Below are 22,476 nucleotides of genomic sequence, written 5' to 3'. Positions count from 1 at the left end.
TTTACTGATTTAGGACTCATGACTCATGTGATTCGATAATAACGTGTCATGGACGAAGTAACTGTGTTAGGCCGTATGGGAGGTATATTGTGATAAACTTACCAGATATTCCTTGTAAAAAAGAGTCTGGATCCTCATTGAGATAGATCACAAGGCTCCTCAGGATGCATTCCCTCCTGATGTCAATGCTGTCACACTAAAGCAGGGGCAACAATCAAGATAGAATTTAGCAGAAGTGGGTGCAATGGCAGAACAGGGAGGAGAGCAGGCTGTCTAAAGCCATTGGTTGTCTGGTTGGCGAGTTGGGTGAATGAAATGCAAATGCAATGAAGTGCTTTGGATAAAAACACCATATAAACAGGCCATTTACCATTTCTCAAATGTTTAAATGAGCAGCTAAGGACAAAAAAACCTTGCAATAACCACCTCAATACAGTGAAAGCATTTCCCATGGATTTTTACTTACAGGATCTTTGATATCCAGGACATCCTTGATCTTCTGCCCCTTCAGTCCTCCTTTCTTGTTGAAGATTGCTGTATTAGTTTGTCTGAGAAATGGTCCTGCTGTGACAGGAACTTCGATCGCAGTGGCTTGGTAGTGATCCACAAGAACTCTGCATTTATCTGAAAATTTTAAACAATAAACAATGGATTAGAATTACTATCATATAAGGATGCAGGATAACTAGAAAATTCAAATTGCAAGCCATTAAACACCATGAACAGTAATAAACATTACCTACTTCACTCTCAAGGAACAGGGCAGGCCATCTGTTTTTGAACTCTCCTATCTGAAGACTGAACAAGCACCTGAGCAGCCTGTGTGGACAGAAATGGCTGAATCCTTCTGATGTTGCACTGAAGAAACTGTCATGAGCGTGTGACATTAGTAACATGGGAGGAAAATGACAGCTGATTGTCCATGGTTACCCCAAGGTTGTGAGCAGTGGCCAAAGGGCAGGTCAGGGAGTTGTTCAGAGCCATTGCGAGATCCTGGGCTGGAGATAAAACATCTGGGATGACCAGCAGATCAGTGTTAATTTGAGAATGGCCAATGACGCTACACATTTCATTCCAAATGAAACAGCAAGTTCACCTTACTTTTCCTGAATAGTCATTTGTCTGCATTCTCAAACAATTATTAATTGCAGGTCCTGCTTCTCCAGAGCAAAAATACACATATTTGTAAATTTTGGATACAAATCACATGACCTTCAGCCATATGGCTCAGATATTCATTCAGAGAATGTTTACCTTGGGTTAACTCGTAAGTCCTTCAAATATACAAGGCACTCCATAAAACTAGAGCCTGTCTGAGACATAGATCAACAACCGGTCATTAAGAGGTATGGTCCAGCTAAAGTCCATCCATTACTCCTGATTATCCAACCAATCTCCTAACTCTCATGATGCTTCAGTGAGGCACTAAAGTGTTGAGTTCAGAGGATCCTCCCTTTAGTTCCACACATTAGACAGTGGACATTAAGGCCTAGAGTTAATCCCCAGAAAGCTACTCCAAGTTGTTTCTGTGTGTGTCAGTGTGTATAAAAAGTGAGAAATGACAGTTGGCAGTCACCGAGCTACGGTGAAGGAGCATCCAGATCATCTCCCCACACTGAAGCATCATGCAGTCTATAGCGTCTCTCTCCATTCTAGCCCTGCTGCTTGGCTTCTCACAAGCTTTCTATCTTGACCAACCTGAGCATGTGGACATCACGTCAAGGATTCTCACCATCAACAACGGTCTGATAACTCCCTGATCTCACTACACCAGTATTATTACTGCTACACATTCGACAAATATGGGCCTAGAACCTGTCTTGTTCTAAGATTAGGATTTTTGTAATTATTTCTTTTGGGTACGGTTTCCTTGCTGGCACCAGTGACAGAAATTGTAAGACACCACCATTACTACTTATTGATTTTGCTGTCTTTATCCCTTTTTGTTCTCTGGTTGAAGGATCCAGTGAACTGTTGTTGGAGGGAGACATACTCTTGCCAAGAGGTAGGAATGCTCTGGTCTGCAGCGACAGCAGCTGCTTTTGGAAGAAGTCCTCAAATGGCCTAGTGGAGGTGCCTTACACGTTGAGCAGTGTTTTCTGTAAGTGAAAGACTTCCTCATTATGACACATCTCTGTTTATTACTTGTTAATGTATTGAACGTTTTCTCTACAGCTTTCTCTGACAGGACCGTAATAGCCAATGCCATGGCCTCCTTCCACAGCAAAACCTGCATTCGTTTCGTTCCCAGGACAAATCAAACTTCCTACCTTAGCATCGAGAGCAAAGATGGGTGAGAACCACTGAACCAATCCCTGTACCTGAAAATGGAATTTGGAGTTCTCTAATTTTGTTTAATGTACAGTGTCCTTAGTTTGACGTAAGTGACATGGTTGATTCCCCTCTTTTTTCTCTCAGATGTTTCTCTAATGTGGGCAGATCAGGTGGTGCTCAGGTGGTTTCTCTCAGCAGGTTGGGTTGTGTTTACTATGGCATTGTCGAGCATGAGCTGAACCATGCACTTGGTTTCTACCACGAGCATACTAGGAGTGACCGTGACAAGTACGTCAAAATCAACTGGGAAAACATCGACCCAACCACGCAGTCTAATTTCGAGCTGAAAAACACCAACAACCTCAACACTCCGTACGACTACTCCTCTGTAATGCACTATGGAAGAACAGCTTTCTCCATTAACGGGCTGGACACCATCACTCCCATTCCTGATCCGTCAGTGAATATTGGACAGAGAAAGGAACTGTCCGCCATCGACATCCTGAGGATCAACACCCTCTACAAGTGCTGAAATTGTTCAGAGGCTTCACTTGCTGTGCTAACAAAATATGAAATCATACAATAAAATGGCTACATGCATCTTTTTCTTGGTGTGTGCTTTAATAAAGTATTTCACTGAAACCCCATGAAACAGTTTTCATCATGCCAGGACCATGAATGTCCAGCAAGATTTATTGTTACTCCCTCCACCTCAGTATCACATATGTACCGGCATTTTATTGAATGTTGTTTTGTATAAATGAACCAGCACTTTGACATCTATGACTACATATAAATATAAAAACTATACATTTGAGGACAGTCATCAACTTTAGACTTCAAAAAGCATATCCAGTGAGAGAATCCTAATACACCATGTCCTGTTCGTTTGGTATAATTGAACCAGCACTTAGACATGTATGACTACATACAAATATGAAAACTAAACCTTCAAGGATCATCAACAACATTAGACATGATTGCAGAAACAAATCCTGTGAGAAAATCCTAATATACTACATTAGTTCAGCCCTCTGTAGGTTGATCATTTTCATTTCCATCAAATGATGTGGCATCCTTTCATTTCTAACACATTACCCAGTCCATTTCAGTATAGATATCCAGCATGATATTTTCCCCATTGAGATCTGATGTGTTTTCAAAGTGTTCCTTTAATTTTTTTAAACAGTGTATTTACCAGTGGTGGGCGGTCAGTTCCAGCAAGGTCTTCTCTGCTGGCCTAAACAGCAGTGATCTGAATCACTGACTTGCATTTTAATATATTTAATATATTTTTCCATGAATGTGTATTAAATTATTCCCAATAGTCTATTCTCTACATTGCATAGCTTTTCTCTCGGTTGCGCTGTTTCCAGTAGTGTATATTTATGATAAGAGTATGTATCTAATCATATTTCAGCCAGTGGCAGACATCATGTGTCACCAGAGTGAAAGAAATCTGCCTTAAGGCCTTCAGAATCAATGGTGCAGGCGCCCGTAGCTTAAAATAAGTGGCAATGAAATTGTTACATTAACCAATCAGATTTCGAGTTGTTGTCACTGGGGCCATCTAGCAGGCATATGATTACGTCAGCAATTTCCCGTCCTTTGATTGGATAATTGGAGTAGTCAGAGGCAGCGAACCGCCCATATACATTGTTTCTATATTCTCTGCGTCTCATTTCGGATCCTTGGGAGATTGCAGTTTGCTACATGCGTCATCAAGAATGTCTTTTTTGAGAAAAGTAACTGTAATAAAATTGACTATTCCTTGTGAGGTGTGAAATACTGTAGACTAATTTCTTTTTTACTTTGTTATTTAATGGTTGATTAGTATCTATTGCCGTGGCGTCCAGGGGTGATCCTAGTTTCATTTAAGGGGGGCTCAGCCCCCAATGAGGGTATAATAGTAAAATAAATAAATAAATAAATAAATAAAGGTTTGACTAACAGGGTAGGATGGTAAACTTATTGCAGCATTCCACTGTATTGCATAGATGTGTATAAAGTACTGAACAAGCCAAATACTAGTCTTCCTGATCACACACACACACACACACTTGTCCTCTGATCCTCGCTCTGCGGATTGAAAGACGGGGAGGAGCCGAAGTCTGCCGCAGTTTTCATATGAAACTTAAAGCGGACTGAGGCGATCACGAATTTGTGTACAGTTTATGGACAATCGCTGAGGGCTGAGAAGAAAATGGCCTAGCGATGCTCATGGTGGCGTCATAATGATGGTAGAGATGAGGATTAATTCAGGAAGGACACCAGTGAAGGCCTAGGTGTGAAATGCACGGTCCGCCACTGAGTTTACATACTGTATAGTCCACAAGATACAAATAAACTATTCAAAGAAGTGAATACGCACGCGCACGTGACGTCTAAAATGCACAGATTCACCCGGCTCGAGACACCATGTGGGAATACCTGAGATGCGGATTGGGGGCACGCAGATGATGATGATGATGATGATGATTATTATTATTATTATTATTATTATTATTATTTTATGTTTGTTATCGTTATTAATTATTATAATAATAATGTAATTACTATTATTGTATTGTTCTTATTGTTGATACATACACTTTATTACACTTATTTACTTCCACTCATATATCAATATATACTTACTTAGATCGTTCCTTATAGACCGTTGTTGCTCTAACTGTGTGAAGAGCTTTGTAAATATGAACACAGTACTCATAAATGCATGTCACTAACTGTCAGAGAAATTGTAAAACAAATCCAACAATCCCTTTGCGCCACCTGCTGGAGAATCGATGAAATGACATCAAGTAATCTGGGGCAATTTTTGTAAATTTTTGTTCTGTTATCAAGTTATAACAAGTATAATTCATTACAATTCTATTCATTCATACAATTTCAGTTATTTATCTTGTTTAGTTTATAATAATAATAATAATAATAATAATAATAATAAACTGTAATCTGATTAAAAAAAAAAGAAAATATCAAGATAAAGTATCTTGTGTTATTGCACAATTCTCATATGATATAGTAGAAATCCCAAAATATATTGTCCAGTTTGTGGAAGGGGCTACTGGGAGCAGTGCTGGTTGTACAGTCTCACAGCAGCAGGAAGGAAAGACCTACAGTACCACTCTCTCAAACACTTGGGGTGAAGTAGCCTACCACTACAGGAGCTGCCCAGAGTCATCAGAGTCTTCCAGAACCTGACCATCATCCTCCTTTCTCCCTCCATCTGCACTGGGTCGAGACTGCATCCTATGAAAGAGCTATTTTTATGATTTTTTCCAGTCTCTTCCTGTCTGCAGCAGAGATGCCACTACCCCAGCTGAAAAGGCAAGATGCAAGATGCTGATGTCATGGACGTTTTGATAGGTCAACTGACAACATTTGAGTTAATTGGAGGCACATCCGTGGATGTATTTTAAGGCTCACCTCAAACACTTCCTTGTGTGACCCCATGGGAAAATCAAAAGAAATCAGCCAAGATTTCATCCTTGGGTACAATTTCCAGATGCCTGAAAGTGCCACATTCATCTGTTCAACAATTATACGCAAATATAAAACACCATGGGAATGTCCAGCCATCGTACAGTAGTTGCAGTACAAGTTTTAAATACTTTAAATACTTTTATGTTGCTGCTGCTCTACAGTAAGCTTACCTGTATATCTGTGCAGGAGTGAATACTATTAAGATCTTGAATGTGAACTTTGGGTGTGCTGATTCTGTAACCTGTTCAAGTGGAATCCCCAACAGTTTCACCCAGAACACCAACTGCTACGCTCCAAACACACTCTCAACTGTCTCCTCACTGTAAGCTTTTAGTTTGTTCTTTAAGCTTTTTTTACTTAGTAGGTTAACTTGTAGTCCAGCTCTTAAAGAGACCATGTTAACATTGTTTTTGTCATTTACAGGCGCAATGGACTGAAGAGTTGCACTGTCGAAGCTTCCTCCACCATCTTTACAGATCCTTGTAACACTACTGCTACATACCTCACAGTGTCCTACACATGCACCGCTGGGCATCTGGTCTTTTTCTTTTTCTTCTTCTTTTTTCTTACCTCTTTTCAGAAATATTGGGTAAACTGGAAAGAAATAAAGTTCTTATGAACTCATGAATGAAATATATTTTTTATTCTTATTATAAATTTTTTAAAAATCTGTCATCTGAATTACTTCAGTTCTCAAGTACATACAGTACACGCAGTATGAAAGGTATTTTAAGTGCAGCAGTACATAATTAATTTCTTTCCTGTTCTTTTTATTGCTATTGACAGAATACCTTGAAGGATTTGAGATTTCAGTGTAAAAAGGAATCAAACCCTGTTAGCTTGATGAGTTTTGGTGTTGGTGTGCTTTATATTTGCATGTTATCAACATGATCAACTGCTGAAATACCCCCCCCCCCCGCCCCAAATTGTTTATTTGCTTTTACATGCAATGAGTATGATAATATAATATATAAAAATTCAAAAATAACAAATGAGTTTCACAAAATTTAACAAAATTTATAATAATAATATAAATCAATATATATATTTTGATAAAAGGAAGTATAAAGTTTAAAAGGTTTATCTGGTGGCCGGTGCAACAGAGGGACGACCTGAAAGAGAAAAGCAGAGTCATATTACCCTATTACTGTCACAGATACACGCTGTGTGTTCAGAATTATTGTGTAGCTATTCAGTTATATATCACAGTAATTCTCAAACAGTTTATCATAGTTTGTATAACCATTGCACTTATTGATATTTTTCATTTTATTATTGCATTAAATTTCTTGTATTACAAGGTCAGCTGTGACTCACGATGTGAATGGACCCTCTGCAAGAATCTGTGAGGTCTTGTGTGTGGCTCAGTTGGACCACTGCTTCCTGTACACTCAGTCTGGGTGAGGGAAGCCTTGCGCTGCTTATTGTTGTTAGCCAGCGTCACATACAGTGGCTTCCTGCCCATCATCCTTCCATTCATCTCCTTAATGGCTTTTTCTGCTTCATTTGGAGAGGTGAAGCTCACAAATCCAAAACCTCGGGAGCAGCCATTCTCCACAGTCACCTGTAGGGGTCAGCAAGGAAATACAGCAAGCACAAAAGTTAATATTACACACACCTACTGTATGTGGCTAATCTTGAGGAAAAACTAGCACTGTCATTACATCAAAACATAATGAAAATAGCTATATTGTGTTAGTATCAGGGTTCTGGTATTGCACATTCAATATGAATCTCTTCAGTGTTAATAGTAATTTGAGGTAGCAACCATTCGAAAAAACACCCAACTACACATTCATCTCCTTGTGCTGCAAGTGCACACTGGTTTTGACATAATAGAGCAGGTAAGGAGAAGTAAACAAAAAAAAGAAATAAAATGTAGGGTTTAGTAATTTTAGGTGACCTTTGCACTGATGACTGTTCCATATGGCAGGAACGCTTCATGCAGGCGCCTGTCGTCCACACTGTAGTCCAGATGTTTTATAAACACCTTACTCTTCTACAGAACAGAGAGCAAAATCAACATCCAGCATTTGATTTGGTATTTTATAGTAATCCATCACTCAGTATTAAGACAATCATTAAGCTAAAAATGTGTGACCAAAACATGGGAAAAATCATTAAAGTCCTGTAATATAATCAGAAAAATACCTGTGCATCCTGGGACTGCAGTGTGGTTTGCGCTCTGCATATGTTCCTGTCCTGTTGGTTGGTTCTCCTCAATTCTGGAGATGCATCTGTAGCCACAACCAAACATTTCACTTTATCATCCAATCAGTATTATGATTGGGACCTATTGAGGCCTTAACAATGTTGTAAACTTAACACAAATTGAGAAGTGTGACTTACTCTGTGGCTGAATATTCTTTTGAGCCTGGTGTGGATTTGGACAGGGTTCTTTCAGGCTACTCTCTGCCCTCTCTCTGTGCCTTCCTCCATGTTCCTCCTTGCTCTGAACCACACTAACATACACTGGCCTGCTTCCCAATACCCTGCCGTTCATCTTCATGATGGCATTTCTGGCTTCATCAGGAGATGCAAAAATGACAAAGCCAGTGCCTTTGGGATGGCCATTCTCCATATTGACCTGCAGAGGAAACAGATTTAGAGATGCGAAAAGCAAAGAATGAGCATTACATGCACTATATGGTAACAATATAATAGATTTCCACATTCAGAAAATAAACCGGTTAAATAGTTCACAATAAAAAAACCCTCATCTTCTTGTGCTACAAGTGCACAGTGATTTTAACCTAAAAGAGGGAGTATGGGGAGGTGAAGGTAGTAATTGAAATTGACCTCTGCACTGATCACAGTTCCAAAGGGATGGAATTCCTCATGTAGTTGTCTGTCATCCACATTGCAGTCAAGGTTCCTCAAGAGTAGTTTCACTGTCTGCAGAACAGGGCAGAGTCAACATCCAGATTGTTAATTAAGCCAATTTGTTAATTAAAAACAAAACATACAAAAAACAGAATAGCACAGCTTGAACAATAACTGATACAAATGCTATATGCTAAGTAGAGACACACAAACATGTCCTTATATGGAAATAAAGCTAGAAATAAAGCATGTCCTCTCAGGCCTTGATCTGCAGCCAGACTTTACTACAGTACCTTTTTATTCTTGCAGAGGCGTTCATTAGGGAGCTTTTTGTCACTAACAGGCAGCTGCTGGACTCTGGCCTGTTTCTCTGCCTTCTGCTCCTCTACCTTCTGCTCCTCTACCTTCTGCTCCTCTGCCTTCTGCTCCTCTACCTGGCTGATGATATCCATGCTCCAGGGATTCTGGTTTTAACAAAAAATGAGAGAGAATTAGAGGATGAAAGACACAACATCCTTATGTTATGTATGCCCGACATATTCACAAGCTTATTGTCTTACATAGAAAGAGAAAGGCTCTACATTCTCCATCTCATTGTCCTCAGCGTCCATGATTTCACCCCACGTGAGTTTTGCGGGAGCTGGAGATGTACACTGTGGTAGTTCAGACATGGACTCAGGATCCATAGTAGGCAGAAAGTTGGAAATTGCCTCTGACAGAAACTGAATAAAGAAAAAGAGTTAGCTTTAAAGAAACTTCGCTCTTGAGGCACATAAAGGTAATTTATGTAATCAACAAAACTACTAACATAGCATAGCATAGTGGTTACAATGAACTCCCCAAAAACCCTGAATAGCACAGCTGAACAAAAACTGTTAGAAATGCTATATGCTATATAGAGACACAAACTTGTCTTTATATGGAAATAAAGCATGTCCTCTTAAGCCTTGATCTGCAGACAGACTTTACTGCAGTACCTTGTTATTCTTGCTGAGGCGTTCATTAAGGAGCTTTGTGTTTCTAACAGGCGGCTGCTGGACTTTGGCCTGCTCTTCTGCCTTCTGCTCCTCTATGTTCTTCTCTACCTTCTGCTCCTCTACCTGGTTGATGTAATCCATGCTCCAGGGATTCTGGTTTAAACAGAAAAAAGAGAGAGAATTAGAGGATGAAAGACACAACATCCTTATGTTATGTATGCCCAACATATTCACAAGTCTTACATAGAAACAGAAAGGCTCTACATTCTCCATCTCATTGTCCTCGGCGTCCATGATTTCACCCCATGTGAGTTTCACAGGAGCTGGAGATGGACACCGTGGTAGTTCAGACATGGACTCAGGCTCCATAGTAGGCAGCAAGTTGGAAATGGCCTCTGATTGGAACTGAATAAAGAAAAAGTTAGAGAAAGAGTTAGCTTTAACGGCACTCGCCTCTTGAGGCACATAAAGCTAATTTATATAATCAGCAAAACTATTAATTAACATAGCATAGCATATTTCTTTACAACTTACCGTTGTACCAAGTCTGAATAATAAAAGCAAGGAAACTGCTGGCTCTATCTGAAATAAACTTTCTCGCGGTGCGATGTGAACTGCTGCTTGCTTTTCCTAACTTGCTGATGCTCTGGACTGTGGCTGACCAACACTACGTCATGTTCTGATTCTTTGTATGATGCGTTGTGTTCCGTCATTGCCATAGCAATGCTGTTCTCTCCACTACCCACCCTTCACCTGACCCCCCCCCTCCCCCCGCGGGTCATCAGGAGGTCATTATCAGTGATGGGCAGTAACGAAGTAAATGTAATTCGTTACTGTACTTAAGTGTCTTTTTCCAGTATCTGTACTTTACTAAAATATAACATTTCTTTGAGACTTCTTACTTTCACTCCACTAGATTTTGAAGTAAAATATCGTACTTTTTATTCCACTACATTATCCCACATCTCTCGTTACTTGTATTAGAAAAAAATAAATAAAAAGCAGTTGTCCAATCACAGCACAGCAAACCGAGCTACAGCGCGCGCAGTGTTTTTGAACCTAGGTATCTTTCCGGTTTCATTAAATGCAGCGAGTGTTAACGGTTCGGTAGAAAAACCCTGACCCCATCCCGCTACCTGCACACACATGACCCATGACCTGACCTGCAGGATTTGTTTTAAGATGTAGAACAGAAGAAAGACTCTTTCATATTCAGATACCTGCTCTGTCTCACTAACATCATCTTTGTGAAAATGTAGAGGTGAGCACGTGCTGTAATCATCATAATGGTCATTTTCTTTAATATGAATCTAATGTTAGCTGTCAGTAATGAAGGATTTTCTAGTGTATGTGAACAAATCTGTCATTATCTTAATTATGTCGTGTATGGCTAGTTCCGCTTTAGTTATCTAAGTAAGCTAATCAGTAGCTCTTGAGCAGCAGCTTATATTAACCTTACTGATGTTATACAGCATCCCAATAACCCAATAACTCAACTTTTATTGTTGATATTTGACCAGTCACCAAGTAACATTCCTTTTTCATAGTTTTTTTATTATGTAAAGCAGAATTACTGCACAAATACTGTAATTGCCCATCACACACCAAAGCATTAGTTACTAAATACTGAAATACTGACTTTGCTGAATTTGAACTTTTTTCCTCTGAATCTGTAGAGCAACAAGTGTCTGTTAAAGTGAATCTGCTTAGATCCTCGCTGGTCATTTGTGTCCCAGGACACAGTAGTGTCCAGCACACATTAGTTATTCTTTATGAGTTACCAAGTCAGACTGTCCAGCTGTAGTGCTTACTATTTCCTTCTGTTGTGATGTATATATTTTTATTTTTAAGCACTTTATTTAGGAAACAATTTACAAGCTATAGACCCTGTCTTTATATGTGTCCTTTTTCTTTTGTAGTGTCCATGCACAAATACCTGTGTCCTGTAAACACTGACACAAATACCTGTGTCCTGTAAACACTGACACAAATACCTGTGTCCTGTAAACACTGACACAAATACCTGTGCCCTGTAAACACTGACACAAATACCTGTGTCCTGTAAACACTGACACAAATACCTGTGCCCTGTAAACACTGACACAAATACATGTGTCCTGTAAACACTGACACAAATACCTGTGTCCTGTAAACACTGACACAAATACCTGTGTCCTGTAAACACTGACACAAATACCTGTGTCCTGTAAACACTGACACAAATACCTGTGTCCTGTAAACACTGACAGACACACACACATTTCAACAGCAAAGTGTTTTATCATGTTTTAATGGTTACTATCTTAAGTATAACATAAGTCTTAACAGGAAAACCTAACTTATCTAAAGTCCTGCTGTTCTACAGCCCCCATGTTCCCAAAAATAACAATAATGTTAACTGACATCTGAATCATGATCATTTCTCAGACCTTGTATTAACAGGCATGTGTGAGCAGAGTGACAGATTCTTCTGACATAAAATGAATAGTTCATACACAAAATGACAACATTAGAGCTGGGATAAATACTTTAATCAAGTAAAAATTAGAATAACATTTTAACTAGAGTATCTGTACTTTTATTGTGTACTTTGTGTACAATAATGTGTACTTTGCCCACCACTCGTCATTAGTGACCTTCAGTAAAGCAGTTTCCGTACTGTGTTTAGTACGGAACCCTGACTTGAATTTGAGGTTTCAGATTCAGTGGAAAGCTTAAAGTAAGAGAGAACAGTGGGAAAAGCAACAGGCTCACTGTGGAGTGGGATAATATTTTAGGCCTATATGAATTTGTGTCATTGTAAAATGATGAGGTAGCATCATGAGTAGTTTTGAACACCATTTCTGTTTTTGGTCTGATGAAGTAAGGTTTTAACAAGACAAGAAGGGTGCATTGTTTAGGTGTGTCTGTTAAGCATGAATAGTCTTTGTGTAGATAATGAATTAACAGTAACTTAGTATTGCAAGTCTTTGCTATCAACACACTGAATACGTTCAATTTTGTCTCCTTTCTTTAGAGAACATTGTGATCTGTGAGCAAGGCTACAGCACGCTGGATCATAGTAAGATCTCTGCTTCCTTATGGTTGGGCTGATGAGCATTTTACTTCTTTTGATGTTGCTATTGGGCTACAGCAATTTTACATGTGTCTCTGTGCAGGAGATGAATCTATTTGGATCAGAAATGCAATCTAAGGATGGGCTGTGGAATTAGAAGCAGATTTACTTATACTTGTTCACATTTTTTACTTCTATTTAAAGTTGTAATGGAAAGAGGACATGCACTTTAGAAGCTTCAAACACCACCTTTACAGATCCTTGTGCTGAAACTGCTAAATACCTCACTGTCTCCTACATCTTGTGGGAGTAATTTTTGACTGGTTTAGAGTGTTCAAAGTGGTTTGGAGTGTTTAAAGTGTATTTGAATGGTTTAGAGTGTTTAAGGTGTATATGAATGCATTCTTGTTTGGATATGTATAAAACAATTAGAATCAGAGGACAGCATGATTGGGTTGTCAGGCACCACCTCAATTTATTGATCACCTCTATTTACAGGTTTAATAATGTAGGGTTTAACACAAACGTGCGGGATGAGGGGTTTGGGCAATGCTTGTTAACTCTGGGCTGAGATTACATAGCTGGTATGGAATGAGAAACAGTGAGGGTAACATCAGTTTGGTAGGCCTTTTCAGTGGTAGACGAAACTTGGAGCTGTGCCCAGGGTCATCGTGCCCCGCTATATGGCTGAGAGTACGTGAGAGAAAACGCAATTAAAACTGCAGGCTGGTGCAAATGTAAAGAAAAATAGAGCAATGAATTAAACTGAAGCAATCATAGATGGAGCAGAGGCCCCGAAAAGATAATAGTGATAGTGCCACTGATAAGAGCACAGATGCCCATTATTTTTTATATGACTGATCTCAAAAGTCCAATTATAATGGAATGTGAAAGAGTTAAAAATTAAAGATATAATGGTGTCCAAAAAGAACCCGATATTCCAAAAAAGAAAATAGGTGGGACTTTCTCAGTGAAGAGGGTTTGGTTTGAATATTATGAAAAGATAAGAGAAAAGAATAAAAAGGCTATGTTTTGTGATGATTATTTCAGAGGTTGTTGGGATTTTCATTCATGAGCAGCTCAGTTCTTGTAAGCAGCGCTGATCGCAAATAAAACCTTGTATCTGCATTCATCCAGTCTGCATGATTCGTCTTCTTTAGTTAGAGTCTTGCTTGACTGAACTGTCGGGTCAATGTGGAGTTTGGAGTCAGATAATAGCGAAGTATTAATGGAGTAGTGTTAAGTAGTACATTATAGTATGGGACAAAAAATATGGGGTATGGGGTAAAAATATTTTCCACATTGTTTTGGTGACCCCGACGTGATAGAATATACGCGATTGGAACAAAGCACAACGGAGCCCCGGACCTGGGACCTGCAGTTGCAGCTGCCACCCACAGACCAGACACTTGGCCATCTAGGACAAAGGTAAGGCAGAAGCCTGTTTAATGGAAATTCTGCATTAGTTGTGTGTGGTCTGGGGAGGTGGAGGCGCCCGTTCCGAGGACGGATCAGCTCTGTTTTGTCTTGATAGAGTAATCGTAAGTTAAAGTTACATAAAATCATATGATAAAATTGCATGATTAATGCATGATAAAGACTGGATGGTGTCAGATGTGTGAATGAACTAAAAAACGTCCCTGCAGGGTTCAGTATGATCGAAAGTCCTGGTGGGTTCCAGGTGGTATGAAAGTTCTGTGAAAAAGACCTTGTTTGGAAGCAAACAGAGTGTTCAGTAGCAGAAATTAAATTCTGTGAACAAGAACACTGTCAATGGGAGAAAATCAAGAGTCAAGTAACAGGTGTAACAAGTAAAAATTCCTGGATCCCGGGTGATACAGTGAAAGGAATAAAGAGAAATACAGAGAAATAAAGAGAAATAAAGGGAATAAAGAGAAATACAGAGAAATAAAGAGAATAAAGAGAAATACAGAGAAATAAAGTGAATAAAGAGAAATACAGAGAAATAAAGGGAATAAAGAGAAATACAGAGAAGTAAGACGTAAAATTCCCGGGTCCAGGTGATAGTGATGAAAGAGAAAAGAAACAAAGAGAAAAAGTGCTGAGTAGAAATTCCCGGGTCCAGGTGATAGTGAAGAGAGAAAAAATAAAGACAAAAAACAGAAGTAAAAAAAAAAAGGGGGCCCCGTTGTAAATAAGGTGTGTTTGTCTTTGTTGTTGTTGTGGTGTATCTGAGAACTTCTGTGTGGCTTTGAATCTGGGTGATGGTATTGTATGGCTAGTTGTGTACACGCTTGACTTTGTTATTCTCGGATGCTGAGAAAATCACTGTGTAACGGTGAAGTGTGATCTGAATCTGGGGGTGATATTTTGCTGATTGTGCTGCATTTGAAATGAAGCTGGATTGAAGTAGTGATTGCACTGGTAATTCTTGCATTGTGTAAATACATTGTGGGGTATGGAGTGTATACAGGTTGAATTTGAAATGTATATTTTGGAGATATATCGTAGAGGTAATGAAGAAAAGCTGAAGGTGTTATTGGAATGGTTCCGATTTAAATATTGTGTTGAAACGACCACTCACAGGTGGAAGGTAAAAGACGATAAATAGACGACGGTACTAGGGCATGAGCTTATGGCGACATGTTTATAGTGAACTCTGACAAGAAGCGGCTTTGCATTTACGCCCACCCTTATAAGAAATCATGCTCTGTCAGAGCTCATTGACCGCAGTGAAAGAAAACAATATTTTCTGAAAAGACCCTAAACTTTAGCTATAACTTTATATAAACTTAAAGAAGCTAAACTTCTCATAGTCAAATGTCCGGCACACAAAACAGACCGCTCGTTCTTAACTAGTGGTAACACTGCAGCGGATGAGGCAGCCAAATTAGCAGCTTTAGGCCACACCAACATTTTGCTAGTCATGGACTCTGAGGATGATACCGCCCCGGAAGCGGATTTGACCTCGTTAGTGGCGGCGCAAAATTCGGAGCGGTTAAAAATGCTGCTTATGTGTGCTATTACTTTTCATGCTGATAAGTATTATAGTTTTTATATGGATTTTTAAATGTATTTTTCACAGACTTCAGACTGCTAGTGTGTGTGTGTGTGTGTGACGTCAGCTAGAGTGAGGGATGAGGGTTTTTTTTGGTTATCTGTAGATATGTAAAACATTACTCCACTGATCTCAGTAGTATTATAAGCTGCAGTTTAGCTTCTTGGTAGAAGCCGTAAACATTCCTCTGTAGATGCTGTAAACAAGCATGTAAAACATTACTCCACTGATCTCAGTAGTGTTATAAGTTACAGTTTAGCTTATTTGGTAGACCGCCTGATAATACGATAATAGACATATTTGAACTGTGACTTTAGTTTGTATATTATTTGAGAATGTCTTGCAATAGTTTAAGCATATTTAGCTTGTATATCGTATATTGTGTATTTGATGGTGGCTAGTGGTAGTGCATGTAAAGTATTAGTACCACTGATCTCAATGACTTTACAAGTGGCAGTTTAGCTTATTTGGTAGAGCGTCCGCCTCACATGCTGGAGACCCGGGTTCGAGACCTGCTTGGAGTTGTATTTATATATTATTTCAAGTTCTCGCAACAGTTTATATATTTATATATATATACAGTGAAACCTTGACTTACGAGTGACTCAACTTACGAGTTTTCCGAGATACGAGCCGTCGCTCGCTCAATTTTTTGCTTTAAGATATGAGCCGAGATCTGAGTTACGAGCGAGCGAGCTTACGCAATTAATTGTAGCATTAAGTGTGTAGCGAGTAAGTTAACTTAAGCGATAGAGCACGAAATGAAAAACGCCACCCACCTCCTCCAATCTCCTCCACCTCCACCATCATCTTCGTCTGATCTTCAACGTAAATACACTTAATAAAACCAGTTTATTTCTTTACATTCTCTTTTATTATGTATTATTATTGTTTTATACATTATTTGTTATTTATAAAGTACATTTTTCTTATTTAAAAAACACGTAACAAAAAAATTGGTGTGAAAAAAAAAAATTGGTTTATTTTATATGGATTTTAAATGTATTTTTCAAGGACTTCAGACCGCTACCGTGTGTGTGTGTGTGTGTGTGTGTGTGTGTGTGTGTGTGTGACATCAGCTAGAGTGAGGGAAGAGGTGTTTTTTAAGGACACATCATCTTTAAACTGTTCCTACAGCTTGAATTCTTACTCTACAGCCACATAAACTACCTTAAACTTTTTAAACTGTGACTTTAGCTTTTAAATATTATTTGAGCATGTCTTGCAATAGTTTAAGCAACATATTCGCAATCACACTCGCATTTTCTCCTGGAAATGCAACATTGCAACATTGCTTACGCAATCACACTCTTGTTATCGTCACTATTTTTTATTATTATTATTATTATTATTATTATTATTCCGGTTCCTGGACTCGCTACTAGTCCTAAACAGTAATAGCTAAAATTATGGTTCCATCGCTAAAATGTTGGTTATGTTCTGCTTAAGTGTGCTATTACTTTTCATGCTGATAAGTATTGTAGTTTATTTTATATTAATTTTAAATGCATTTTTTACGGACTGCACTTCCTGGTTTCCGCACGGACATTTAAGGAGAGCGCTCACAGTTCGGTTTTTCTCAGCAGTTGCCGTAAACAAGCATGTAAAACGTTACTAGTCCTAAACGGTAATAGCTAGAAACATGGTTCCAACGCTAAAATGTTGCCCATGTTATGCTTATGTGTGCTATTACTTTTCATGCTGATAAGTATTGTAGTTTATTTTATATTAATTTGTACATGCATTTTTCACAGACTTCACTTCCTGGTTTCTGTACAGTTCGGTCTTTCTCTGAGATTTTCGGTAGGTGCCGTAAACGAGCATCTGTAGATGTCGTAAACAAGCACGTAAAAGGTTACTAGTCCTAAACGGTAATGGCTAGAAACATGGTTCCAACGCTACAGTGCTGCTTATGTGTGCTATTACTTTGCATGCTGATAAGTATTATAGTTTTTTATATGGATTTGTAAATGTATTATTCCCGGACTTCAGACCGCTGCTGTGTGTGTGTGTGTGTGTGTGTGTGACACGTCAGCTAGAGTGAGGGATGAGGGTTTTTTTTGGTTATCTGTAGATATGTAAAACATTACTCCACTGATCTCAATAGTGTTATAAGTTACAGTTTAGCTTATTTGGTAGAGCGCCTGATAATACGATAATAGACATATTTTAACTGTGACTTTAGTTTGTATATATTATTTGAGAATGTCTTGCAATAGTTTAAGCATATTTAGCGTGTATATCGTATATTGTGCATTTGATGGTGGCTAGTGGTAATGCATGTAAAGTATTAGTATCTCAATGATGTTATGGGTTGCAGTTTAGCTTATTTGGTAGAGCGTCCGCCTCCGGGTTGCATCGCTTGTGGCACTTTGTTAATGCGCCCGCCTCCCATGCTGGAGACCCGTGTAAAATATTGTAAAATATTAGTACCACTGATATCAATAACATTACAAGCTGCAGTTTAGCTTATTTGGTAGAGCGCCCGCCTCCCATGCTGGAGACCCGGTCAGAGTGGTATTTATATATTATTTGAGAATGTTTTGCAATAGTTTGAGCAACATATCGCTTAATAGCTATACGGTAATAGCTAGAAACATGCTTCCAATGCTAAAATGCTGCTTAGGTATGCTATTACTTTTCATGCTGATAAGTATTATAGTTTATTTTATATTAATTTTTAAATGCAATACGTACTTCAGACCGCTACTGTGTGTGTGTGTGTGTGTGTGAGAGAGAGAGAGAGAGAGTGAGGATGAGGTTGGATGCATCATCTTTAAACTGTTCCCAGCGCACACACTAGTTTAGATTTCATATTTTAACTGTGACTTTAGTTTGTATATATTATTTGAGAATGTATTGCAATAGTTTAAGCATGTATAGCTTTTATATTTGTAACGGAGAGTAGTGCTACGTGCTGTGATGTAAACCTCATCTTAATAAGTTTACTTGCCAACGAAAGCTTTTATTGCTTGTGGTACATTGTTAGTGCGCCCGCCTCCCATGCGCGAGACACGCTCAGAAACGTAAACGGTTACGTAAGCGTAAACGGTAATAGCAAGAAAAATGTTTCCAACGCTAAAATGCTGCTTATGTGTGCTATTACTTTTCAACCGCCTGTGCCACGTCAACCACGTGCATACATTAGGTGAAGGCCGACACTTGCAGAAAGTGTGGTTGTTCTAGGACATCAGCAACTGGACATAGCCAAGACAAGGCCAGAATTTATTGTCCAGTGACAGAGATGATGACAGAACAGCAGTTGCTCAAAAAAATAAAGAAAATATAGATATGTTGCATATAGCACTTGTATTCTTACAAAGTTACATGTATTTTATATTTAAATATTTGATGTTTAAATAGTATTTTTCTGTTTTGTTTATAGTTTAATATATTGCTATTTTATAATGTGTCACTTGTATTTATTATTAGGGTACATGTATTAAATAATGTATTATTTGAATTGTATTTGCACATTATTCAACTGCTGCTATACGTACTGTATTGTCTCTTTGCACTGTCTTTTGTCTTGCACTGTTAGCACCAAGTTGCACACGATGTACTTTATGAAGCTAGGACAGCTTACTTTCCGTCCTTAGCTCTGTGTTTTGTAATTATGTTGTTTATGTAGCACCAGGGTCCTGGAGAAACATGGTCTCATTTCACTGTGTACTGCATCAGCTATATGTGGTCAAAAGGACAATAAAAGATTCTTGACCTGACTTGAATGTATTCTTTGTTTTATCATTATAAGTTTATTTAGGTGTGTGCTTCAACATATATATTTAATAATATAAATATTGGTAGTTTTTTTGTTTTAATTAAAAAAATTACAAAACAGGTGCATATAAATCACACGTGGCACTCTGTCTCTCCTTTGCTTTCTTCCTTTCTTTCTTTTCTTCTCTTTTCTCTCTTTTTTCTTCCTTCCCCTCCTTCCCCATTTTTTTTTCCTTTCTTCCCCACCCGAAGCAGACTATTGAACTTTGGCTCAGCTAGTAGAGCGGTGGACTGTAGGTGCTTACAAATGAACATCCTTAGGTTGCCGTTTCAAATCCGGCTCGAAGGATGGCGTTTACCAGCCTCCAGAAAGCACGTCGTTTGTGTGCTGCCGCTAGCTCTGGCCGGGCGCAAAAACGAGCTTGCTTCTCTGACCGGGAATCAAACCAGGGCTGCCGGGGCAAGAGCGCCGAATCCTAGCCATTAGACCACCAGGGAGACACAGACAGGTTTGTAGGCCTCGTGCGGCTGGGCGCAGCACCTAGGATTGGCCTCTAGTGCCGATTTACCGCAATTCCGGATGAGTTACACCTGAGGAAACAGCAGTTTAAACAAATTCGCTTTAACGTCAACAGAATGTCTGCACAGACTGTCTCAAAAGACTTAAAAGAGGTCCCACCTCTCAGCTGCAGGGTCACCAGTTTGCAGTCTGTCCAGAGTCCCCGTGCGTGTACACCCGGTGTTCTCCGGTTTCCTCTCACCTCCAAAAGACACGCCAGTAGGTGGATCAGCTGAAACAAATTGCTATTAGGTATGAGCGAGTGCGTGAATGTGTTTGCACAGTGATGAGCTGGCAAGCCATGCGGGGTGTACTGCTCACCGATCAGGTCTAGACGAGAACAGGTATTTCTGTCCTATGGAAAAGCTTTGACGTGCAGCAATGCACACAAACGTTCACATCTGAAGGTTTTGGCCCATCGCTTTTGAGGCGCCTGGTGGACAGCGTGAAACCCGCATTAGATAGATAGATAGATAGATAGATAGATAGATAGATAGATAGATAGATAGATAGATAGATAGATAGATAGATAGATAGATAGATAGATAGATAGATAGATAGATAGATAGATAGATAGATAGATAGATAGATAGATAGATAGATAGATAGATAGATAGATAGATTCAACTTCATTGTCATTGCAGAGTGCAGGTACATAGCAATGAAATGCTGTTTAGCATCTACCAGAAGTGCAAATAGTAGAAATTCTGCCAATGAACAGGTGCAGATAAATATGTAAATATGTACATCGATAAATAAGGCTATGTCAGAGTGTGCATAGAGAAGTATGTGCAAGTAATATTTACAGTAGATAAAGTGACAGGTGTAATTATAATTGTGCTAAAAATGTGTGCATTATGTAAAATGTATGTACAACAGTAACAGATAATATACATATATTAAATAGTATGTATAAATATAGTATATGTAAATGTATATAAATAGATAGACAAATAGATAATACTAGGTGTAATCTATGAAATGGACAATATGTACAATAATTATATTACACACTGAGAAAAAATTATATTATAACAGAATGTACAACAGAATGTTTAACAGTGAAAAATATTATATTAACAGAATGTACAGAGTGGAGCAGAACTGTAAAGTGGTAAGTGTAGAAAGACATGAGTGTCCTAGTGGTGTAGTGTAGAGTTCAGTAGATTTATGGTTGAAGGAAAAAAACTGGCCCTAAACCTACTGGTTCTGGTGAGGATGGACCTGTATCTCCTCCTGGATGGAAGGTTGAACAGTTTGTGACTCGGGTGGGAGGAGTCTTTGATTATTTTGTGTGCTCTGTGTAGACATCTACTGTGGTGAAGAGACCCAATGGCAGGTAGTTGGGTGCCGATGATGCGTTGGGCGGTTTTCACAACCCTTTGCAGAGATTTCTTTTCACACATCGTGGAGCTGCCATGCCACACTGTGATGCAGCTCATCAAGATGCTCTCAATGATGCAGGGGTAAAAGTTGGTCAGGATCTTGGGGGATAGGTGAACTTTCTTCAGTCTCCTTAGGAAGTAAAGACGCTGTTGTGCCTTCTGAAACAGAGTTGAGGTGTTCAGATGCCAGGACAGATCCTCAGAGATGTGGACACCCAGGAACTTAAAGCTGGAGACACGCTCTACTTCAGACCCGTTGATGTAAATAGGGGAGTAAAACTTACAAGGTCTCTCTCTCTCTCTCTCTCTTTCTCTCTACCTATATAAGAAAGCATAAACCAGCACTAACTGGTATAAACCAGTATAAACCAGCACTAACTGGTATAAACCAGTATAAACCAGAATTAACTGGTATAAACCAGCACTAACCAGTATAAACTAGTACTAACTGGTATAAACCAGTATAAACCGGCACTAACTGGTATAAACCAGTATGAACCAGAATTAACTGGTATAAACCAGCACTAACCAGTATAAACCAGTATAACCAGCACTAACTGGTATAAACCAGTATAAACCAGCACTAACTGGTATAAACCAGCACTAACCAGTATAAACCAATATAAACCAGCACTAACTATAACTATAAATAACTTATTCTATACGGTTTTGCCAGATCTAAAGGGCAGAAATATGAGGTGTGTCTGGGTTTATTTGATGTCCAGAGAATGCACTCATGGAAGATCATGTCTGATTATTTTTTAAGGCTTCATACAGAATCTATTCAGCTTCTGTTTCTGTTGACATGTGAGTCAGAATATAAAACACTCTTACAGCTGACAAGTGCATGAATTCTACACACTGTCTCAACACAGTAGTTTATAAAGGTTTAGGTCACAACAGAAGATGATCTTTACCTATTCATATTGTAAATACTGGGCTTTATGTAACTACAGTGATTGGTACAAGCCTCTGAAATGGCATGTTCCATTAAATATCTACACCAATACGAAGGTCATTGGAAATACCAAGATTGTGTGCACGTGTGCATGTGTACGCATGTTTGTCTAGACATGCTGGATGGGAGAGTATGTGATGATAGGATGAAATATTTTAGTTTGTAGTGTTTCAATTAGAACTCCATCACCATATCACACAAAAATAATAATAAACATAAT

At 38.8% G+C, this 22,476-nt stretch overlaps 2 protein-coding genes and 1 long non-coding RNA gene across 3 annotated transcripts; 1 reads left to right on the top strand and 2 right to left on the bottom strand.

The window, feature by feature from the left end:
* LOC131359078 (uncharacterized) lies at window positions 1-993 on the bottom strand. The gene is made up of 3 exons (XR_009205737.1): window positions 744-993; window positions 467-624; window positions 1-196 (listed from the first exon to the last, which is right to left on the bottom strand). It is a non-coding gene; the product is annotated as an uncharacterized LOC131359078 (long non-coding RNA).
* A 632-nt stretch (window positions 994-1,625) lies between these two features.
* On the top strand, window positions 1,626-2,806 carry LOC131359070 (hatching enzyme 1.2-like). The gene is made up of 4 exons (XM_058398627.1): window positions 1,626-1,743; window positions 1,961-2,101; window positions 2,176-2,293; window positions 2,419-2,806. The coding sequence occupies exons 1-4, from the start codon at window positions 1,626-1,628 to the stop codon at window positions 2,804-2,806; spliced, it is 765 nt and encodes a 254-aa protein (XP_058254610.1).
* A 3,945-nt stretch (window positions 2,807-6,751) lies between these two features.
* On the bottom strand, window positions 6,752-9,706 carry LOC131359393 (polyadenylate-binding protein 1-A-like). The gene is made up of 9 exons (XM_058399254.1): window positions 9,561-9,706; window positions 9,144-9,236; window positions 8,877-9,047; window positions 8,560-8,655; window positions 8,110-8,347; window positions 7,912-7,997; window positions 7,664-7,759; window positions 7,078-7,324; window positions 6,752-6,872 (listed from the first exon to the last, which is right to left on the bottom strand). Exons 1-9 carry the CDS (start codon window positions 9,699-9,701, stop codon window positions 6,841-6,843), a joined length of 1,200 nt encoding a protein of 399 aa, XP_058255237.1. The 5' UTR covers window positions 9,702-9,706; the 3' UTR covers window positions 6,752-6,840.
* Window positions 9,707-22,476: the final 12,770 nt, after the last annotated feature.

The sequence above is a fragment of the Hemibagrus wyckioides genome, linkage group LG09, assembly GCF_019097595.1.
Source record: "Hemibagrus wyckioides isolate EC202008001 linkage group LG09, SWU_Hwy_1.0, whole genome shotgun sequence".
NCBI classification, from domain to species: domain Eukaryota; kingdom Metazoa; phylum Chordata; class Actinopteri; order Siluriformes; family Bagridae; genus Hemibagrus; species Hemibagrus wyckioides.
The sequence above is the reverse complement of the archived record's forward strand: the minus strand, read 5'-3'. Positions and strand labels throughout refer to the sequence as shown.